At 37.1% G+C, this 22,015-nt stretch overlaps 1 protein-coding gene across 3 annotated transcripts in view; it reads left to right on the top strand.

Annotated features, from left to right (window-relative positions):
- EPHA6 (EPH receptor A6) overlaps positions 1-22,015 on the top strand; it is a 503,574-nt gene that overhangs the window by 331,455 nt on the left and 150,104 nt on the right. For all 3 annotated transcript variants that reach the window (XM_086477983.1, XM_086477974.1, XM_086477990.1), the window contains one exon: positions 15,565-15,689. In XM_086477983.1, the coding sequence (XP_086334109.1) occupies positions 15,565-15,689 (125 nt within the window). The remainder of the gene's footprint in view (positions 1-15,564; positions 15,690-22,015) is intronic.

The raw sequence follows: 22,015 nt of genomic DNA, 5'->3' as shown, positions 1-22,015 counted from the left end.
AGCCCTAGAGGCTTGCTAGGCTGCCAATCAGCAGAGGTGAGGACTGCAGGACTTGTGCCCCTGGGGCTGCACCCCACTCTCTGGCAGGGCTGGAAGTCAACTGAGGGATCCAGGAGCCAGGGGGCAGCTCAACTTGAGGCGTCCTCCTCACGCAAGAGGTGCTGCTTCTCTCAGCAACCTGCGGTGCAGATCTCAGAAGGGCTGTCCAATCTACCAAACTGCTGTATGCATGCACAAGCAGTGCATTTGAGATCACATCTCCAAAAATTATTAGATTTCTGCCAGCTTCTTACATTGAAGTACACATCTTCAAACTCAAGGAATGAATTTCCATTTTTATCGTCTCATGTATATAAAAACTTCTTTGTTTGAGATTTTTTTCTCTTACTTTATGAAAAAAGTTCTCCATAAAACAAACTCCAAAGAAGAACTGTATGTATGCAGGATTATATTTTCGGAGTCCGGTCATAATAATACCAAAAATACAGCGAAACCTAATTTAATTTTTTTATTGTAAGAATACCTCAGATTTCATGTTCTTGTATTCTGAAATTATAAAGATATATTTGCTTTTTTTTTGAAGAAGAAGAAAATGGAAAACATAGCAATCTGACTTCTATTGAGGGTTTTTTTCAGTGCTGCTTTATATGTAAATGTGTTATTCATTCAAAAATACTGCATTCACTTATTACTTTCATAAGAGAAGAAGTTTAGATAGCTTGATAACAACATACATATGAGAAGTCTTTAGACTTGTGGAATGTGAATGTTTCAGACACTGAGAACAATGTATATACGACACTTGAAATAGAATTATGATAACTGAATATTTCAACTATGTATTTATCATAACAACAGTTATATTTATAAAATATTATTCTGAACATAACTGTTTACAAATCATTCAAAATGTTCTTAATTATTCCATCAAGCTGTTTAAACATTGAAATATATCAACTATTGTCTTTCTTGCTACTTCCAATTACTTGAGCCTGTTAATGTCTCCTATTAGCTATTTTGTATTACTCTTGTATTCAGCACTGTGAGCTTACAAAACCATAATGTAACAGTCATTATTGTTATCCTGGAACCTGCAGCACCGTACTTGTGTTTCTACCTATTTTAAAAGGAAGCAAGCAACATCTTTGAAATTGGTATATAGATATAATAACAGGATTATACCTGAATACCTGATGGGAAGTTCAGATGTAGAAGATTGCATTATGAAACATTTAATGCATTGTTTTAAAGATATTAGATGGTGATGTCAAAGTTTATAGAATACAGTAGGGTTAGTGTGACTGTTATCTTAACAAAACCCAGTAAGGTGGTTTTGTGAATGTGGCTTAAAGGTGAGACACTTCTACCAGTTGAGGAAAGAGAACTGAGTGTTTTATAGGCTATTCCATATTTGTATATTTTTATGAGCAAAATCCATTAGCTTTTATAGTTACTAGTGTGTAGATGTGCTTGTAGGGGGGACATAGCTTAAAGATAAAATGCACGCATGAATATAGAGACAGACAGTATGTTTTAAATATACAATTGCACACATCACAGCTGTATTCCTTCCACTGTACTGTTGTGCAGCTCCACTGACCTCGGTATTTGAGGGACAAATTAGGACCATACAGTACAGGAGACGCTTCCAGCTGAAGAGGTACATTAGCAGAGACACAGGGTATGTTTGAGAAAGCACTCTGCAATTAGCAGGTCCTAGATGGGCGAAAAGCAACATCTGTCTTACTCATTCTGATCTCTGTAAAAAGAACCTGGAGGCACCTTGCATCTCAGCTCTGTCTCTCCAGTCTAATGGCTGGAAAGAGGTGCAGAGCATGGACCAAACCAGCTGAGGTTGTAACACTTTTAAGATGCACCGTTTTACAATCTTCAGAAGGAATTTAATTACTGAATTTATCCTGTAGAACGGGCTTTTGTTGTGTTTTCTGAGGTCTTGTCTCACTGTTTGAAAAGTTAATGGTGCAGGATTCTTTTTGGAGGAAGTAAAAGTCATCTGTCTTTGGGCAAGCAGCACTAAAAGACAAATCCCCATGTAGCTCCTGAGGGTATGTTTCCTGAGTTACTCGGTAGAGAACTGAAGAAGGTGTGGGGTGTTCAGTAACTTTAGACATCTAAGCTGGATGCTTTGCTGGAGGCACTGTCTGTCTGCACTATTTATACAAGGTCCTGATGTTCCTAACTTTAGATGTTCCCACTGAATTAGAGGCCTAAAGTAACTGGGAGTAGAGGATCTGAATACCCTGGTGTAAATGTAATGGGAACTGACCACCAAGTGAGGACTGATAATAAACATGGACAAACTCAAAGCTGTTACCGTTAGAGGAGTACATTCTCAGATCAGCCAAATCCTCTCTTGTCAGCCAGAGCCAATGAATTAATTATCAAAACAGCGTTTCTTGCTCAATATTTTATGCATTCAAAGTGGAAATTTTTGGAAGGACATTTCAGAGGAAGATGAACTTGCATAACATGAACAGTTACAAACCAAATCACAATATATCTGACCACCCATGGCATGAGTAGTTAAGTCAATACCACAAATACATTGTGATCATGATTATTAATGAAACATAGAAAATTCTGATTTATGGCAGAGTTAGTATGATGGCTCAGCAAATTAATGCCATTGATACGGGTTCCTCAAAAAGACAACAGCTATACATGAGGATGAAAAACTCAATACATGAATAGCCCATTTGTTTTCCATCATTATTTTCCATAACGTTACTGGCACAGAATTATTCTGTGCAAGCATAATAACATGTTTAGAAAGTTATTAGAAATTTACTCTGTATGATTTATTTTGTGGATATTTTTAAACTTCCTTTTGATCACATTTTACTAACCCTTATTTTCTGAACAGTATATATAAAGAAGTAGTAGATGTGGAGTGCACATGTCTGAATTTGTCAGGACCCCTTACATAGCTGTGCTAGGATAGTATCCTCTAGATGGCATTCCAGGGTTTGCTACATGTGTGGAGGATATTTTTTTCCTGTGTCAAAGATTCCCTTAGTAGTTGCTATGTCTCAGTGGCTGTTTTGCACAGGTTTCACCATATGTTTGAGTACAGAGGGACTTGAGATGATTGTCTGTTTCAGAATATTGTAAGATGAATGTGACAGAAACAGAGATCATCGCCAGTTACTGAGACATGGATCTGAATTAGGGAGTCTTACTGTTTGGTTTTGTTTGTTTGTTTGCCAAAAAACTTTAAATATCCCGTGTGAACACACTAATTTCTCAGACTTTCCAAACGAACTCCAGACTCACAACTGAATCACATAACAAAGTGTGATATTGGGCTAAGAAAATAACTTCAAATACTTAAGGAAGATTTAAAATAGGAAGATATACTTAGTGATAAGAGTAAAAGAGGCTGAACAATATTTTGCTCATGAAAGCATTATTTTGTGGGTTATTCCAATATAACAATATTGCTTGTAAGCAATAGTGCAATACTGATGTCTAACTCTGATGGTGCTTAACACTCATTTATACCTAAAAGTCAGCTGTCAAACTGAAAATTGAATAAATTCTCAAGTTCTGCTTTTGTGCATGCTCTGGGTTGCCTGTTTTGACAGCATTAAGGAGCTTGGACATGTAGCATAATTTAACTCTAAATCTCATTCTGAGGATCAGGCACTTAAAAGTCAGACCCTGAAGCACTCAGCTCTACAGCACTAATGTACTGTGTGGATATGAGCCATTAGTTTCTTACAAGCAACTACCTAAGCTGTGTAGCTCAGTGTTTTCTCTCTGTAAAATTTCTGCAGTGCAGGAGACTATTTAGGGATAGATAAAAGCTTATTCCAGAGGAGAGCTGTATGTAAAAACTTGACTTTCTGCTTGCGACGGATTTAAACAGGTGGCTTTCTAATCAGGTAGTACTTCTGAATTTCAGGAGGTTAATCTAGTCCATTATTTTCTCTCTGACAATATGCAACAAGTGACACCGATGGCAGAACATCAGGAAAGTATCAAATGATACTTCTCCTTTTGTACTCTTCCAGCTCCCATCAGTGTTCAGTAGCACGTTGATTTATAAGACACGTTTTATCTGTTTCTTGCCTGAATGCCTGTCGACTTCCTAACTTTTTGGAGGCCACAGAATTTTTATGGTCCTCTTTAGAAAATGACCAGTGCAAACCCTGCATGTGTCAGCAGGTCACCTAGACTTTGTCCCTTGGACAAGAAGAGGTTGTGAAGGGAAGGACAGCAGTGCTCAGCTTCGCTCCTCAAACCTTCCCTTCTATAGGAAACACCTTTATTATGTTGGTTTGGCATAGAGATATGAGATGAAGAACAGTAGAAGGGCAGAGTTCAGCATGCAGAATATTGAAGACGACAAAAACTGGATAAGACAGTGCCAAGAAAAAGAATAGAAACACCAAAGGGGCATAGTGGAAGAGCTCTGAGTAAGACAGCAGTCATCAGATAATTAATTTCTTGGAAATAAGACAGGATCCTTAAGCTAGTTGATGCACTAATCTGGAAGCATGAACGATCAGGTTTCTTTCTCACCTGGATCTCTGTCAGATGATTACCTCTCAGGGCGTAATCATGGGTATGTGTAATAAGTATAAAACCACAAGCTTCAAGGCATGAGCTAACTAATAGTTGAAGAAGCTTCCCTGAGGAGGAACAAGAAGAGAAGGGATGGAAAGAGTTAACAGGATTCAGGCCGTTCCTGCCCTGAGCCTTGAAGAAGAGTAAAGATAACAGGGAAGTAAATAGATACTGACCATTAGGTATGAGAGGAACGCAAGCCTGCAGGTCAGCAGCCAACTGGGTTAGCGGTAGTGGCGCATGAACAATGCTTGTACACCAGTCACAGCTTACTTAGTGGCGCATGTGCTAATAGAGAAAAGTATATAATAATGCTATAACAAACAATAAAGGTCTTCGGTTCACCCTCAGTCGGAGTCCATGCCTTAATCCGCCACATTTCCCTTCTGAAAGGTTATTCCATAATTGCCCAGGTTTCCACAAACCTTGCGTTGAAACATCTTTTACTGCCCATCGTCTGATCTAATTTCTAGGCTGCTCTGTTTTCTTGGTGTTTTGATTTTTATACAGGTCAGAAAGATGAAAACTCTTTAGCTCCCAATAGTTCTTTAACTCTGGGGAATTTTGTCATGTGAATAAAAGAGACTCAATCTTCTTGAAAGAGAAAAACACAAAGAAGACATTTATTTTTCAAACGCATTTAATATTAGTGTGACATGCTTCAGAATATATGAGTACAGTACCAGAAAGAACCTCTGCCTCTTCTGAACCTCAGATCCAAGACATAACAGAAGTTAGAGGTGAGGAAGACTATCCATCCATTCCACCTGGCTGCTGTTTGCTTTTAAGTTTGATTTGCCCTGATGAATTCAAATGTCAGTGCTTCTATCCTTCACTTTTAGAGCCTATCCTCAGACTCAGAGATGTGCAAACTAGTAGAAGATGTAAATGCTCTCTCACTACAGTGTGTTCCCTGATTTCCCTGATAGTTTGTCTATGGTTTTTTGATAACTTGACCATGCTTCTTCTATTCTTTAATTCTCTCCTTCTGCCATTCATAGAAAGCAGAAAGGAATTACTGCAAATTACCTTCGTAAATTGCTATTATTTGCACATATGCAGCGTACGCCATCTTTCCTTAACCTCACCACATGAGTCTCTTATTAATTGTCCTTTTCCTGTTCTTTATATCTTTCCTTGATATTTCCAGCACAGCTCAATGCTATTGCAGTATCTTCTCCAAAGAGTTAATCAGGCTGAGCTAGTGCAGGTGTATTAGTTTCAGTATACAAGCTAACTGGCTAACTCAGGTACATCTGTGCGACACTATGTTGGTTCATATAGATATACCCAAATGAAAACACTTTATTTAGGATGTCGACATATCTAAAGTTACTCTTGCATTACTCTAGAGCTCACCTTTAAAGAAGATCCATGGCTGATTTTGTAATAAGCTCTGTGTTAATAGTAGTGATGCATGTATTGAACGTTGTGGCTGAAACTAGGGACTACCTTTGGTCTACTGGCAGCCATCTGGAAGTTCAGCATCTAAACAGGCAGCTCCAGTGTGAAGTCTGTGCCACCCTAAGATGACGTCTGTAACAGGTATGATAAATTGCCTTTTGGAGTTGCCTACCTCCCTCTAACTACAGAGGGAATCAAGACTAATTGCCAAAATTTGAGTAAAGTGAATTTCACCCTACTTGACTAGAAATTGCACACCTAACATTTGACATTTGACAGCGACATACATCAAATACAAACCATTGACTTACTGGCCTTCTAGAAGTATTTCTCTTTGTCTGTATGCCGGAGTTTAAAAGGGTGTGCTTTTCTGTGCATAGGTCTACATATTAAAGATTTAAATGATACTTGACCGTATGCAAAACAGAGATAGTCTAAACCACAGAGTTTATTGCTATCTAATGATTCGTTGTAATCAACAGGTGAGAGCATACCTTTTTAGCATTAATATAATATAATAAAATATATAATTTTGTTTGTAACATCACTGGGAGAATTAATTTATGAAGACATATTTATTTAGCATCATATGATTTATAAAATACTTTGTCAAAATCAACATTTGTGGGGAAATTATTTGAAGATGTACATTTTAAGTCAGTATCAGATGTGTCTTCATGCACTTACACATGTTCACTCAAAATGTTGAAGTACGGTCGCTCTGACATTGCACATGCCAAAAAATACAGCTTTTACAGAAGGTTCACAGAAGATGTTCAAATAAGATTAATTATTTTCTTGCTAAAAGAAAAACCTCTTTCAGATCTGTAAAGTACTGTTTGACAGAAAATGACCTACAGTCTGATGTCATCCCATATTTTGATATAAACAAGAGCAGGAAATTTTGCTGAAGTGAGTGTACATTTTAGGTTTGTCTTTGTTACATCACAGGATGAGTAGCAATTAACGGAGTGAAAAGATTGTAGATTTCCTAGTGCTTTTCAACCTGCTTCTTTTATTTGCAAACTTCTGAGATCAATTTAGCAGTAGGAAGTTCTGCAGAGCAATTTGGTTCCAGTTGACCCTGGAGGGGTTGTTGCTGAATGAGACTTACTTACAGCTCTGTTTCTATAGTGACACCTTGCTGCAATAAATGACGCCTTCTTAACCTCAAGTTGTATTTCCAATACATTTATAGCAATTCCTAGATTACATTAGGAGGTTGAAAACAAAGTTCTCCAGAGAAGTGTGTCACCACAGGTTGTCCCCACATCATAGGGCACCTAGCAGTGCTGGCACGATATTTGTATCTTACATAACACATTGGCTGGAACATATCTTTTTTCACACTGATTAACGTCATTATAGTAGCAGTCTGAATCTGCTGATAAACCACTTTCTCCCACCTCCTTCTCTTTTAGCACAGGTTTCCTAAAAAGGAAACCCTATAAGCCACTCTGCCTTCATTTTTAAGAGGAATCCTGCATGTCAGGAATAGTTCCCCAGGAGAGCACGCATACCAATTTCAAGTTGTACGTGCCACCCGCCGGCAGTCAGTGGCTTGCCACAATGTCTGAGTCAGGAGGAACAGTGAACAGTACAACACATAACATCTGAGCTTGTGAAAGCAGCAAATCTGCTGGTTAAGAACATAGTATTCTGTTACTCCTGCTGCAGGTACCACAACAGGGTTTATAATTGTCATAAGAGCTGATAGGAAGGGAAGCGATTTCCCTGCAGGGCCTCCTGCACCCTTCCCTGTGCCATCAAATCATCAGTTGCTGGATCCAGAACAAAGTGTCTGGAAGAAGAAAATGAAATTAAGGGCTTTTTTGCCCCAGTTACCATGATCTTGCTGTGCCATTCAGCCACATTATGTTGTTGCTGCCTGATGTGAGCTGATATGTCAGTGCCACGTGACCATAATGTTGTCTTCTGCCAAACAAGGACAGAGAAGCTCTGTCTTTTTTGGGAGAGCTGTTCCCTAGGTATCCCAGTGACCTATTAGGTCTTTAAGCTGCTTCATGTCTCCTGCTACTCTAGCAATAAAAGGCAATGGAAGGGAGCCAAGAACCTGCTTATTCTGATGCAAGTCCCTTTGGTTATCAGAGGGCATTGATTTGACATGATTTCCATTTATGTGACAGGCAACTCTTTTCAGTTTTGCAGATTTTTTTTTAATTTTATTTTTGCATGTGATTCCTGGATTCACACCCTTTCACTGAGCTTTTTGAAATTAATTTCTTCCACTTGCTTCAGAAATATAGAGCATATAAAGTAACTCCTTAAAACATAAATATATGTAAAACATCTGTGTGAATTTTTTAGCTACTGTTATTCAAAGAAATTTGTTATTAAAATATTTTAAATTATTCACTGTATTATAAATTATGCCAAATATCTCACAATACATTTTAACTTTGTGGGTTTTGCACATACATCTCATCAGAGAACAATATCCACACAGGCTGACTGACAGCTGATAAGGCTTTATTTTACACAATTGCTTTTAGGTATCTTCTGCTATAATCTATTTTGAAGAATTGGGGACTGAACAGGTCCTGTAAGAAGTAAAGATCTAGGAGTGCTTCTGTCTCAAGCTTGCAAAATAATGAATGGCAGCACATTCTGTAAGTGGAAAAAAATCTGTACTGTTGCAAAATCATATGGGTGTATAATTGCTGTCTTCATACCTAAGATCAACAATAGATGAGAGAGAAATTGAGCTGCAAGGAAGAAAGAATTTCATTATGGAACATAGTAGGAAAAAAAGTTATGTTGAATCTACGTTGAGCCTGGGGGGAATTTGGGGGTTGCATCTACCATGACCTTTAGCTCACAACACTGTAGCAGAATCCGTTTTTTTGATAATGGTATTAGGTTCACTCAGCTTCCATCCACCATTTCTGAGCAAGCAAAGAAAATCTGCAAGGGGAAGGAACTTAAAATGGAGGGAGATATGATAATTATAGATTGTTGGAGGCCTGTTTTTCAGTAAATGAAGTGCTTCAAAGAAGCATACTGTTATGCTGTCTTTTGAATGCAAATCTTTAGGGAACTAGTGTAAGAAAATTAAGTAAAAACATTATTTTTCACCCCAAACTTGTTAATTTGCAGCTCTAATGCCTTGTCAGGAAAACTGCATGCTCAACTTTGAACTCCAAGGTTAGTGCCAGTAATAGTATCCCCTCCAAGCATTATAACTGTGAATTAGCTCTGAAGTGCTTAGGAAGATAAGAGACTCTATTATGTGAAGAATCAAATATCTTATCTAGTCACTGTACTAATTGGAAGCAGCCTTGTACAGTAAGAAAAAGTATTCTTATTGAATTCAGCGTAAACCCAAAGATGTTTCAGCCACATGGGCACCTTTAATATACAGAGAGATGGGTTATGAACTGGGTTTTTTTAATAAAAGTTTAATTTATGTTCATATTTCCGTAATTTTTTCCTTGCAAACTTGGTGCTTAGTTTTTCATCTTTTATATAGACACACACACAGACACAAACTTCTAACGTGAAAGTACTCGCATACCGGAAGTAATAGAAGGTATTGACATTCACGTTGTACATTAGGATAGCTCAGTCAAAAGATTAAAGAAAATCTCTAGAGCACAGTCAGAAAAGAACATAAACATAGGTATCCTGAATCTATATCATATTCCTCGTTCATAAAAGTCTCTATTCCCTTATGCTACAAAGATAGCAACAGAAAGGATAACAAGAAAACACAGAAGAAAAAAAAAAAAGAATGAAATGCATCTCTGCTGGAGGACTAGTAATCATATTGCAGGATTGAAGACTGATGTAGATGATAAGCAGCACAAGTACATCATTGTCAGTTGACCGATAGTACATGTCATGCATGGTGTTAGTAGTGGAGGCTTAAAACTTTTGGCCTCTTAGCTTCTCTGGTAAATCCTTCCTTGGTAAATAGCTGAAATGCTAATAATATTGGAGGCATTATCATTGATCAGAAAATGTTGTTACATTACTTCCAGTTCTGTTACTGGAGTAAAATGTCTCCCCTAAGAAAACATCTTTTTATTTCTTATTACCTTTCTTACAGACTTTCTAGAATCAAAAGTAAAATCAATATTTTTCTTACTGCGTCCTGCAGTAATAATTTTTTCCAAGTGCAGGATCATGAATAAAACGTCAGACTTCATTTATTGCTGTGTATAATACAAAATCATACTCAGTGTCAATAATATAGAAATTCCAATATAGTTACAGAACCTAGGCTGTCAAAACACTATATAAATATAATATCATTTTCTGGTATAGAAAAAGGTGTAAAGGTTGTTTTTACCATCCAGTAAACCACTTGAAAATTGAACCTCAGAACATCTCTATAATTAACAATTATAAATACTACATATGTATGGTTTGGCAAAAATTTGACAGTGTATTTTTTCAAAGTGTGGCTGTATTTATAAAAGTCTAGTTTCAATCTAATATTATCAGTAGTTTACAGAAGAACTTTCTAGTATTACAATTAAACAAAAGGAGAAAACAATTGAAAGTAAATGTACTTATACCATATTCTGTTTCATTAATTTCCTACAATTTTTGTCGAATGGGTTTTGGATGACTAGATAACCATAGCTTTCATACTGTTAAGCATAGTTCACTGTGTGATTTAATTCATGCCATTAACCTGTGATATAAACTTGAAAAAGTCCTTTTCTCTTCATGAACATGAAAACAGTCACCTTTTATTTTCTGACCAACACAGACATGAAACCCAAGTCAGTGTAAATTAGTCCTCACAGCGTTGATATTTCTTCTACCCTCAACTGTCCTTCCCTTAATGAAAGAATTGTTCCCCAACAAGAAGAATGCAGGCTCCCTGCAGGATATTATAGGAGGTTTCTCCTCTAACTATGTCACATGAAGCTAGGAGGGATCAATTAATGAATTTTCAAAGAGAATCAAGGTTGCTGAATGGACTTCAGTCAGTATTTTACCCAAACTGCAGTTGAGAAGTGTCTGAGGTAGGAGAGAAAGAAGAGGCAGGGAGAAGGGCTGGTTTCCCTCCTCTATTGGGAAATCCTTACTCAGAAAAGATGTGATAAAGCCCTATATTTTGATGAGTATGGTCTTTCCTGTCCCTTGAAGCAGGCAGAGGTCTCGCAGAAAGAATAACATGTAATAATGCAATTCAGATTATTATTGGTAATGGTAGAGATATAGAAACATCTAACCAAATTAAATGACATTATCCCAAATGGCAGTATTTTACACATTGAGACTCACAGCCTTCTCCTGAGGATGGTGTCCAAAGGACTGAAGATGCTGTCCTCACCAGCAATATGTGTACAGTTCAGATCCCCCTTCCATTCCCTCCCCTCCAAATTTGTATCTCCCAGCACTTCCTTGGCTTTGGCCAAAACAGACACAATGTGGGGGGGAAGGAGAGAAGAAGACAGCAGTTGTGCAGCTGTTCTTGTTTGTTGGATCGTAGATTTTTTAACAAGGAAATGATTGTGCATACCCCATAGAGCCTGTTCTGCCAGCCAGTAAAAGGCCATTGAGCTGTCATGGTTTCTCATCACCAAAGAAATAAGATTTGAAATGAGATATCAGAGGGGTAGAGTACTCTGTATACAGACAGACATCAGGTGAGCTTTTGCCATCAGCTGCCGTTGGGTCTGAAGCATTTTCGTAGTGAATGGGCACCATATCAAAGTTGTTCAACCCTTGAACTGAGGAAGAAATTCTGGCAATTCTTTGCCTACTTTAAACAGTATGAAACAAGAAATTGGAAAATTACAAAACAGGCTGAAGGAAAAAAGCTTCAGAAACCGTACAGTTCATCTGTTTTGAAATCAGGCAGCACAGATAATGGAAGTCAACTTCAGAAGAGAAAGTCTGTAGAGAAATGACACTGGAACCCAATCATCATTTAAAATACACATTTTCTGTCCTTATGAGAAAAGGGATTCCAAAAAAGAGAAGCCAAAGAGACTTAGAATAAAATAAGCTCACTCTGAATTAAAGAATGAGCTTCCATTATTCAATACAAATTTGAAAAGACAAAGAAACTTATCAGACTAAATTAAAAGAGGAGCTCACAGCATTGTAGATGACTCATCATAATTCAAGAAATTTATAATAGTGTAGAAGAAAACATAGAGAGCAGATGGTGCAAAGAATCCTCAGTACAAAACAGAGATCAGTGCTGAGCCCAAGAGCCAGAAACCATCCTTCAGCCTAGTACCAATGGCATGAAAATGCTGCCACTAAAGTGATTAAAAGCCATGCTGCACTTCTAAGCATTTTTTTTTTTTCCAAATAGTTTCATTGGGTAACCAAATTAGAGCTCTCCTGCAGCTACTGGATTTGAAACAACCGATTAAAAGAACTTCCCATTGATTCATCATAGGAACATTAGAGCAGTCTTTATAAATGGGCAAATAGGATTTGTATACCTTACAATTTTCTGGTTAAAAAGAGCTTTAACAATAAAGGGATAGGATCTTTAGGGTCTAAATAACTTCTGCTCTAGTGAGCAACTGTTATAAGGAGCTGAAATTTCTCTGTAGAAAGTATTGGTTTTAGTAGCATTTCACAACAACTGAGGAAATAGAAACTGAGCTGGCTGCAGCTTTTAATTACTTGGTCTTCTTTGTCCGTTGCTTTGTACAATAAATTTGTGACTGAAATCCTTTCCCTAGAAGTTACTATTTCCTCTGAGATGTGAATAGATAACCTCTGTATGGCAAATAGAGGATCGCCCTTCTAAACATAGAAGAATAGTCAATGGTGGCTGTTTTGTGGCTTTTTGTTAAAAAGTACACTCTCTTTTTGACTGGTACCCTGGTACAAACAAAAATACCCTTCTCATATTCACAGCCTTATGCACACACATCCTTATTTATATTTAGAGGATACAGTGCTGGCACAGTGCTACAGGTTTGATGTGAGCCTTGTTGTATGGGGTCTTCAGTTTCAAGTGCAGGTCAAGCACAGCTGGTTTAGGAGAGGGCTAAAGTAATTTTCATTAATTTGCTACTGAGTTGTTTCCCAGGAAGAAAACTTGAGCTATTTCTTAAACTGAACTTTTGAGAGGGTCTTCTGATGTGCAGGTCTGTGTTTTGACATACGCTTCCTCAAATGGAAGAGTTACTGCAGTGAGCTCAGGCTGAAAACACGTGTAAATTGCTGTATAACTTTGGAAATCAGAACACAAAGAAAAATGCATGACATACGATACATATGAAAAGCTTATAAAGGTTAGGTCATAATTTCAAGAAGTGTAATCTATATTTTAAAAGCCTAAAAAGTACAGGAATAGAATTATATCTGCAGTTTAACCTGATGTTTTCTGTAATAGACCTCAATCGTTTTGCAAGGATTTGTTTGCCTGACCAGTGAACCACCAAATGTAGTGAGATGAAGCCATGATGTGCTGGGTAAAGTGGCCCAGCTGATGTCCGTCACCTGTGAGTAGGTGCAGAGGGTGTACTAGACTTTTCTGAAAGGTTGCTAAAGCTCACTCAGTAAATCACAGCTCGATACCAGTGGATGACTCAAAACAACAAATAGTAAACAAATTTATATGAGCAACGCCCTCATAGGACCTTGATCAGTGTTTAGCAGATACAAATCCATGTTTGCTAGCTCCTTTTTTCCTCTAAACAGACCTATCTGTTCACTGCTTGGAGTAGCTGATTTTACCCCAGAGAAATATTATGAGACCTCAGCTTCATCCTCAGTTTCAAGAGTAAAAGTTTCATTTGAACTGAGGAAGTAGTTATACGTACCCAGGGATAACATTTTGGCCCAGAACCTGTGAATGCTATTTATTTATTTATTTGTAATTTGTCCTATTCACTTATTTACATTATGCTGTTTAAGGACTTCCTGAAAAACAGGTTACTCCTTTATTCAGCATGGCAGGAACTCTTTTTTTCTCTCATTCCCTTGCATCAAACCTATGGTTAAAATGGCATAAGTACAGGTGTAGGACAGTTTCCTGTGTAAGCTCTGTTTCGTCCACTTAATGCTTTTGGTAGGGGTTTTTTTCATTTAGTGTTACATGTTGGGTTGGTTTTTTTCACATCAGAGAGGACTGAACTATTATACCACAGAATAGTTATCCACAGAGAGGATTGACACTGGATGTAAGTTTGTTCTCTCTCTCTGATAAATGCACTGTCACAGAGAAAGAGATTGTTATGTGCATGTCTGTGTGTGTAGAATTTCCCTTTTTTCAAAGGAAAACGAATTGTTTTGTTTTCTTCAGTGTTTGCATTCTAGAATTTATTTATTGTTTTCATTTCTTAAACTTCCTGAAATATTTCCGGGAAAGAAAACTAAGGCATGAAATTTTGTGACTAGAAGCAGATTCTTATTTCATTTTCCTAGAGAGACTCTTTCATTGAAAAGGTACAAACAGAAGTCATAAAAATGTGTTATTTTTAGGAGACAGCTCCTTGGAAGCTGAGAAGAGGTTAAGTAAGATTCATAATACAGAGGAATGGGGGAGGGTGTGTAATAAACTGGTATTTGTTAGTGGAAAGACAGGTAGTGAAAGCTGTGAACCACTGGAAGAACTTTTTTCTCGTTATGGTAGCTGGTATGTTCAGCTTACTCAGTTGTCTTCAAGACTGTCGAATATGACTGGTTCTGGTTTTATTGTAACATTTGAGAAAGCTGCACATCAATACTATTAAAACAGCATTAGTGTCTGGAGAATATTAGACCTCCTTTGACATGCTTGACCAGGTTAGTAAAATAAGTAAAGATCATTTTCTAGAATTCATTTTTTGCACCATTTGAAATTATTGCATAGGTAACCGTGCACCTTCTTTTCAAAAAGGGCAGAAAATCTGTTTCTTAAAATTAGCTAATCCTATGGTGAGATAATTTGCCTCTTGAGGGCATCCACCCCTCTTAGGCCCCTTCCAAAAGCTGCTGGAAGCAGTTCTTACTGCGCTGCTGCAGACCTGCAGTATCAATTATAGCATGTAGGTTTGGGAAGACCTTTGCCTGATCCCTGCCCCTGGCCTCCTCTAACAAGCTGGCTCTTCGGTGCTCACATCTACCTCACCAACAGGCTAAAATGCCCTTGCTGCTGCCAGCCCAGCTAGCAGAAATAGGATTCATTGCATCTGTCTTAAGCTGTGTCACTTTATTTTACCCCAAAGAGTAAACTGAAGATACATTTTACACAGTGGAATTATAACATTTAATGAAGATTATCCTTAATGTAGAATTTACTGTCTCTGAAATGTGGTTCTGCTCTGGACACGATGTATTTAGAGTCAACAGTGCAACCTGGTTGCACAGAGCCTGCAGTGGGGACTGGTACAGGTGCTTCTTTCTATATTTTTGTATGTAGCCATTTTTCAGAAGCTAGTCTGCACTTTAACAAAGGAGTTACTAGTATGTACTTGAGACATTAATTTCAGGTTATATGGTTTCCCTGAGCATTGCCGTCTGTCATGTTTTTCTATCTGGAGGTCACTCAAAGTTACCACGGGTTGGTATCCTAGGATAGTAGGTTGAAAGGATAAAGCGTGTGCTTCGTCTTTAACCCTTAGTTATCCTTTTCCTTTTCAGCACCCTCCTTGATAGGTATGGTAAGGAAGGACTGGGCTTCCCAAAACAGCATTGCCCTCTCCTGGCAAGAGCCGGACTTTCCCCATGGAGCAATTCTGGACTACGAGATCAAGTACTATGAGAAAGTAGGTCTCACTTATAGCATCACCCAAACTCAGATCCTAAAGAGCAATATGTTTCCTATTTTTAATACTTTAAATACTTTAAACTTTTCACTTGATCCCACATACAATGCTATATAAGTAGACGTTTTATTTTGTATTGATTTTTTGTTGTTTCATTCTAGCTTGTTCATGACTGTCTTGTTTCTCATCAGAATCAAGTAAAGCAGCAAGCAGGCAGTAGATACACCTGTCTCATAGTAACTACATTTACGAACATGGATAAATCAATCATATGCTTGGACATATTTTGATTTATGGACTGTAAAAATTTACATTAGAATGACACTGAAACAATACAATTAAAGTGAATGTCAATGTGATTTAATTTTGCGGCATTATTTAACAATAATCTATGCTTAAATGATAGCATGCACCAGCCTTGTTTAGAGGGTTACAAAAGGTTACAAGAGGGAGAAACTGCATGGCATTCAGGTCAAATTTCTGGCATTCTGTCAAGTTTATGTGATTTAACAGAAAAGAGGGTAACAACATGCATTACAAGTAAAGGTACAAGGTGCACACACAACATGTCTTGTGAAAGCGTATTTTGAAGCCTGCTTCTCCCAAAGCACAAAACATGTTTTGTCATTTCCAATTGGCTACAGGGTCTTGTATCAGTGTAAAATTTAGTGCTAAGCACTGCCTTCATTTTGTAAAGATATAAACAGGAATTTTTTGGTGTCCATACCTTAAACAGTTGCCTGCTAGGTCAGCTCTTGCTGTTTCTCCGTCCCCATCTGAAAGTCACAATGGAACTAATGGATATGTGAGAAGACCACAAAAAAACCCCATAAATATAAGCCAAGTAATGAAAGACAGATTTGGGGATGTTAGGTTCTGTAAATATCTGAGAATTTTCTTCCTTGGAGGCACTTCTCCATTGAAATTATGCAGCTTTAATGATGCAGAAAAAAAGGGTAAACTGGGAAAAGAATACAAACAATTTAAATAGCACAGCTAGAGGGAGAAGACAGATTGCTTAAAATATTTGGTAGCCAAAGCAAGGAAACCTTCCTTTCCTATACTAATGGAAGTCCTTCAGGTTTTGATCCATTACCACGGTAAGCCACATTATGACTTGCACTGCCCTTGTTTTGTTGATATTAAAATAATAACCAGATGAATTAAACAACAGAAATAGTGAGATTTTATTCAATTGAATAGGAACAATTTCAAACATCCCAAACCATTCATATGGATGTTAAATTATAAAGCTTATATTTATAAAAATCCTTTATCAATAGATTATCTGCCAGCATTTCTCAACATGAGTGACATAGCAAATAGCTGTTGTTAGAGGTCTACATATTACTTAGTCTTGTCTGTTGTGCAGCAACACTACATACACAGCGCTTTGGTATATACAGCTTAAACCACTCTTATCTGTTTACACCAAAAGAAAAGAACCATTTTCTTTTTTCACCTTTTATAATGTGTAAGGAGTACCTTCTTGCTGCTATAAATTTCTCTTCACCCTTACGTGTGGGCAGATAAATGCACTGCTGGCATCTTCCAGTACTGTTGCACAGGCATTATTTCCTTCCTAAGTCACTAACTGAACTAAATGCTCAGCTCTTGAATACACCTTTTGTTACTGTTAGAACAGGTGTGCTCTCTGGCAATGCTATGTAATAGGCAGAATGCAAGACAAACAGGCTGGCAAAAAAAAGATCATTTATTTAAGCAGATGAATAAGTATATGACAGATTTTCAAGAACTTTCTCAAAGACCAGATTCTAGAGCAGAGACATGAACAATCTAGTACTGCAAGTCAGTCTGTTGATTTGCAGTATTAAATTAGAAAATGTGGCTTTATACTACTTTATTTATATTTAAATAGTGCTGAAGAAATGTACATTGTACCTGTAACATGGGGTAAGTACAGTGACCAAATGCAAATGGGATTTGTGTATTGGAAAAAACCAGGGATGGTTCCTACCCTAAAGCCAGAAAATATTAACGTGCACAATTCATTAAAATATTTACAGTTTCAATTAATTCATTGTTCTTCACCTTAGAACTCTGTGTATTAAATAGCATAGTTTGTGTAATGTCAGTGGTAGACATAGCAAGTGAAACCGTAATCTTTCAGGCTTCCCAGTAACCCTCAAAGAGGGAAATATCAGCATTCACGTTCTCAGCAACAGTGACAAAATAGGCATGATGTTGCATACCCACAAGAAACGTGATAAAAGTGAAATAGTTGTCTACTGGTTTTAATATGAATTTACCTCACAGACGTCCCTCTACTGAAGAGTAAAAAATGCAGCTAAAGTTCAAGAACATGTTAAGTGTGAAAAGCTCAGAAATTTTATTAAAGTCTTAAGGAGTCAAGAAAAATTCAGAAAACAGTATTCTTAGTACTAATAAAGACTCTAATTACTAAAATGGAACAGATTTTGCAGTCCTGTCCTTATCCCTTTTTACATGTCATTTGTGTTTAAAAAATAAAAGAAGTGTTGTTCTGGTATACAGTATAAGAAATTGAATGTCTCCATCAAATACAAACACTCAGTCCCCCAAATTCAACCGATTGTAATGGTTTCTTAGCTTTGTGAAACTGTAAAGAACTCTGTAGGATTTTAAAGTTTTACAGGTATGAACTGCTATTTCTTATCAGATTCCTTGTTGACATCTGCAAAATTGTCAAGATGACATTGCGGAGCACATTAGGGGAGCATGCTTGCTTTTAATTATAACCAGTAAGAACTCTGCAGCTCATAAATGGAAGTCATATCTTGTCATGTGCTCCCAAGGTTTCATGAAAGATGTGTAAACTTACAGAAATCAAGTAGCTGTCTAACAAACTACCATGAACACTCCACAAAATGGGGCGGTTTCCAAAAATTTCGTAAGTAACACAAATTAGTGACGGTGAACCCAGAACACAGAGATGAATCTTTCCATGCATATCCAGAACAAGAACAATGGAAGGAGGCTAGACTGTGCCAAGTATACAAGAAACTTATATTTGCATCCTTGTGCAATACAAATTGCACTCAGACAACTATCAAAAGATCAGGCCCTCTCTGTGAAAATTACGCACATCTTCTGAGAAAGACACTGCCAAATAATGAAGAAATAAAGTAGAAGAGAGAAGTTCTATCAATAAGCTACAAGTATGGAACACATAAATTAATTAAAAAAATATAATAAAGCAGCTCAGTAATTTGTCTGCTTTAAAGCACCTTCTTCCCTATGACCTTCATTTCTTCAATGAATTGCTACAAAATACTCAAAATCATAACTTAAAATATTGTTTGGCTTTCTATCTGTCTCTAAAAATTAAAATCTCGAGAAAATAACAAAACTTTTTTGTAAGCCAATTCTATATGGATTGTACAGATTTTTAGGAATACACTGATACATATTTATGTGGTTGGCTGACAAGAGGTCACTTTGTTCTGCAGCTTTTCAGCCAAAAGTGCAGTGAACATAAGCTGACCTAGGACATAATTAGAGAGATGACTTGGCATGTGAGGAGTACAAAAATTCATAGACATTCAATGCAAGATGCTCTGAGTTTCTGTCACAGTAAGAAGTTTTCCATTGCTTGAATAGTTACGTGATGTAACCAGAGAGAGAGTATAATGATCCTGAAATAATACTGTATGTTGAGGCCTGGTAGCTGAAATATCTTATTTCTGGTAGATTATGAATCATTCTGAAAACTATACAGTTAGTAACATTTGTCACCTTAGGCGATAAGTGAGTCTTTACAGCAGCACACAAAGAATCCTTTAAATGTTAGACCTTAGAGATCTAAGATGTACTCTGAAAAGCATTTTTCCGTAGACCTTCTTTGGAGTCTTCAAAGATACTACACATTTGCAAATTATCTGTGTTGATACAGGCTGTCTGCCCTGTTCTGCAGTCTGTTATCTATCCATTCTATTTTATAATCCTTTAATATCTTCCATAAACAGCCCAGTACTTTTAAAAGAAAAAAATATCTCATACGCAGTATTGTCTTTCCCTTTAAAAATCAAGCTCCAGATATCAATATAATCTCAGTTTCTCTGCTAATAGTAAACATTTCTTTTATACTTTATAACTATTACTCAGACTCTGACCAAAGCTTGTACTTTTTGAAAGACTCCAGGGCATTGTAATCTATTTACCTCTTGTCAAAAAAGGTCACATGTTTGAGTCAGATGGAGGAATGGGATAACATGTGGCCTTGTTACAGCCTTGTAATGGCGCTGAGTCTTTCTGTAGGAATTCCTACACAGGAAAGGAAACACAGTAGCAGTGGATGTAGACCATACCAGTTGCACTTCAGCTTGCACAGCTGAGCTGGAAAATGTTTATTCCTCCCCTTTTCCACCCAAACCCTTAAAGTTAATCATCAAAAAATAATACTCCCTGAGAGCTGTATTAAGCATACCCAGCTATATACGTGTCAGCAACTGTATTAAGTTTGTTCTCTCATATGAGCTAAATACATCAGTTGGATTATATTTTCTGTTACACACAAGATAATATATAATTAGCTGAAGAAGCCTGTCTATAGAGAAGATATTTTAATGGGATGTACCTAAGCAATATCCCAAGGCAGTGGAATGATATCTCCAAATAGAGAATATCTTTTGGAGCAGGATATAGGATGGAGGGGCTGGCTGATGTTTCTTTGCTTTCTTTTCTTTTGATGAAATTTGCGCTGGAGCCAAATCCCTTTGACAAGATACTTCATTTTGTTGGCAGACTCAATTTGCAACTTGCAGGCAGTTTTCACATAAAAAATTTAACCCACCTCCATGTGACAGTAAGTGGACAGGATATGACTTTTCCTCCATTCCAGTATTATTTAGAGTTGAATTAATAAATAAAAGAGAGAAAATAGCCAAGCAGTAGAGGCAAGGGGGAAATTAGTTTTCCAATGAGATTTTAAAAAGAGATGAAGAGCCGATGAGACAGAGAGATAGAGGAAAGTACCAGATTTAAAGAATTAGAAAGCGGTATGACCTTGTTAATTTTTCTATCAGTCTACAGCTGTGTTTACTTAACTTATATGAGAAATGGTGCTCCTTTTTAAAATCTAATATTAAAACAAACACCACCATTTCTTGGAATATTCGTTAATATGAATTAAAATGAGCCATCCCAAATTTGAGTAGTAATATACATTAAATACATTGAGGTAAATTACTTGATAGGAATAATGTGAAGATTTAAGATATCGATTTTGAATGACAGAATTATTTTTACAAAAATTAATAAGGAAAATTATAAACAAGAAAGTAATTTTGTCTTTCAGAATTGTTTGCCTACGGTAATGTTCTGTAGTTTAAAGCAAATCTATCGTCTAGAAATACGTGCACCATATTATTTCAAAGCCATAGAAATGTACATGTATGGTAGATTACGTACTCTGTACTTGATGGTAAAAAGATGTGGCACTCAATGCATGTACAGAGGTATGAACTGATATCCTTGACCTTTTTTTTCTACACTTTTTGAGGAACTGATAATATTGTGCTATGCTCAGTACCACACTGACTAGCACAGCAATAGCACAGTCCTGGGAGCCTTGGGAACACACCGAGCTCACTTTCATGCATGTGCCCAAGTTGTTTCATTCCAGCTTTTTCTTCCCGTGTGAACTGCCAGTGTAAGGTATGTGACTCATCCCAGTTTAGGGCAAGAGATGTTCCTCTGTGTCTTCTCCAGCTAAGGAGGAGTTTCATTATGATTTTCTCAGATTAATCCGGTTCTGCTCAGGCAGAACCTGACCCTACTTGAGTATCGGCTGGAATCTAACCTCAATGAACAGAAGCCATACATGTTCTCGTTAGGCAAGATATGGACATTTCTTATAAGACGACACATCATGTAGGTCAGACAATCCTCTGAATTTCTGGGTGACATTTCAGAAAGGTGAAGTAAAATTAGTTATTTTTCTTCTATAATTTCTTTCCATGAGGTTCATGATATGTGTGAGGTTCATGGACTCTTGATCTCCCTATTACTTAAATAGCTAAAGCACTCCAGTCTTTCCACCTCTTTAATTACAATTTTGCAGAAGGTTTAACTGAGTTAGAAGGATCACCTTTTTTCAGACACAACTATGTTACAACTTCCCTATTTCCCTTAAGTACCTGCTATTACTTTCTTGGTTCAGATTTTGCTTTTATGTTAGATTTTTAAATCGTGAAGAATAATATATGCACCAGCTCCAATCCACATGAGGCTGAAAGGAGCCTGCAGACTATGTGACATTATTCATGAGCAGGTGTAGTTCATTTGGTACTGCTGTGGCTGGCTTGTTAGCATGTACTGGTTCTTTC

This window comes from Leptosomus discolor, chromosome 1, assembly GCF_034619465.1.
Source record: "Leptosomus discolor isolate bLepDis1 chromosome 1, bLepDis1.hap2, whole genome shotgun sequence".
NCBI lineage: Eukaryota > Metazoa > Chordata > Aves > Leptosomiformes > Leptosomidae > Leptosomus > Leptosomus discolor.
Note: the sequence above shows the minus strand (reverse complement) of the source record. Positions and strands in the feature narration are given on the sequence as shown.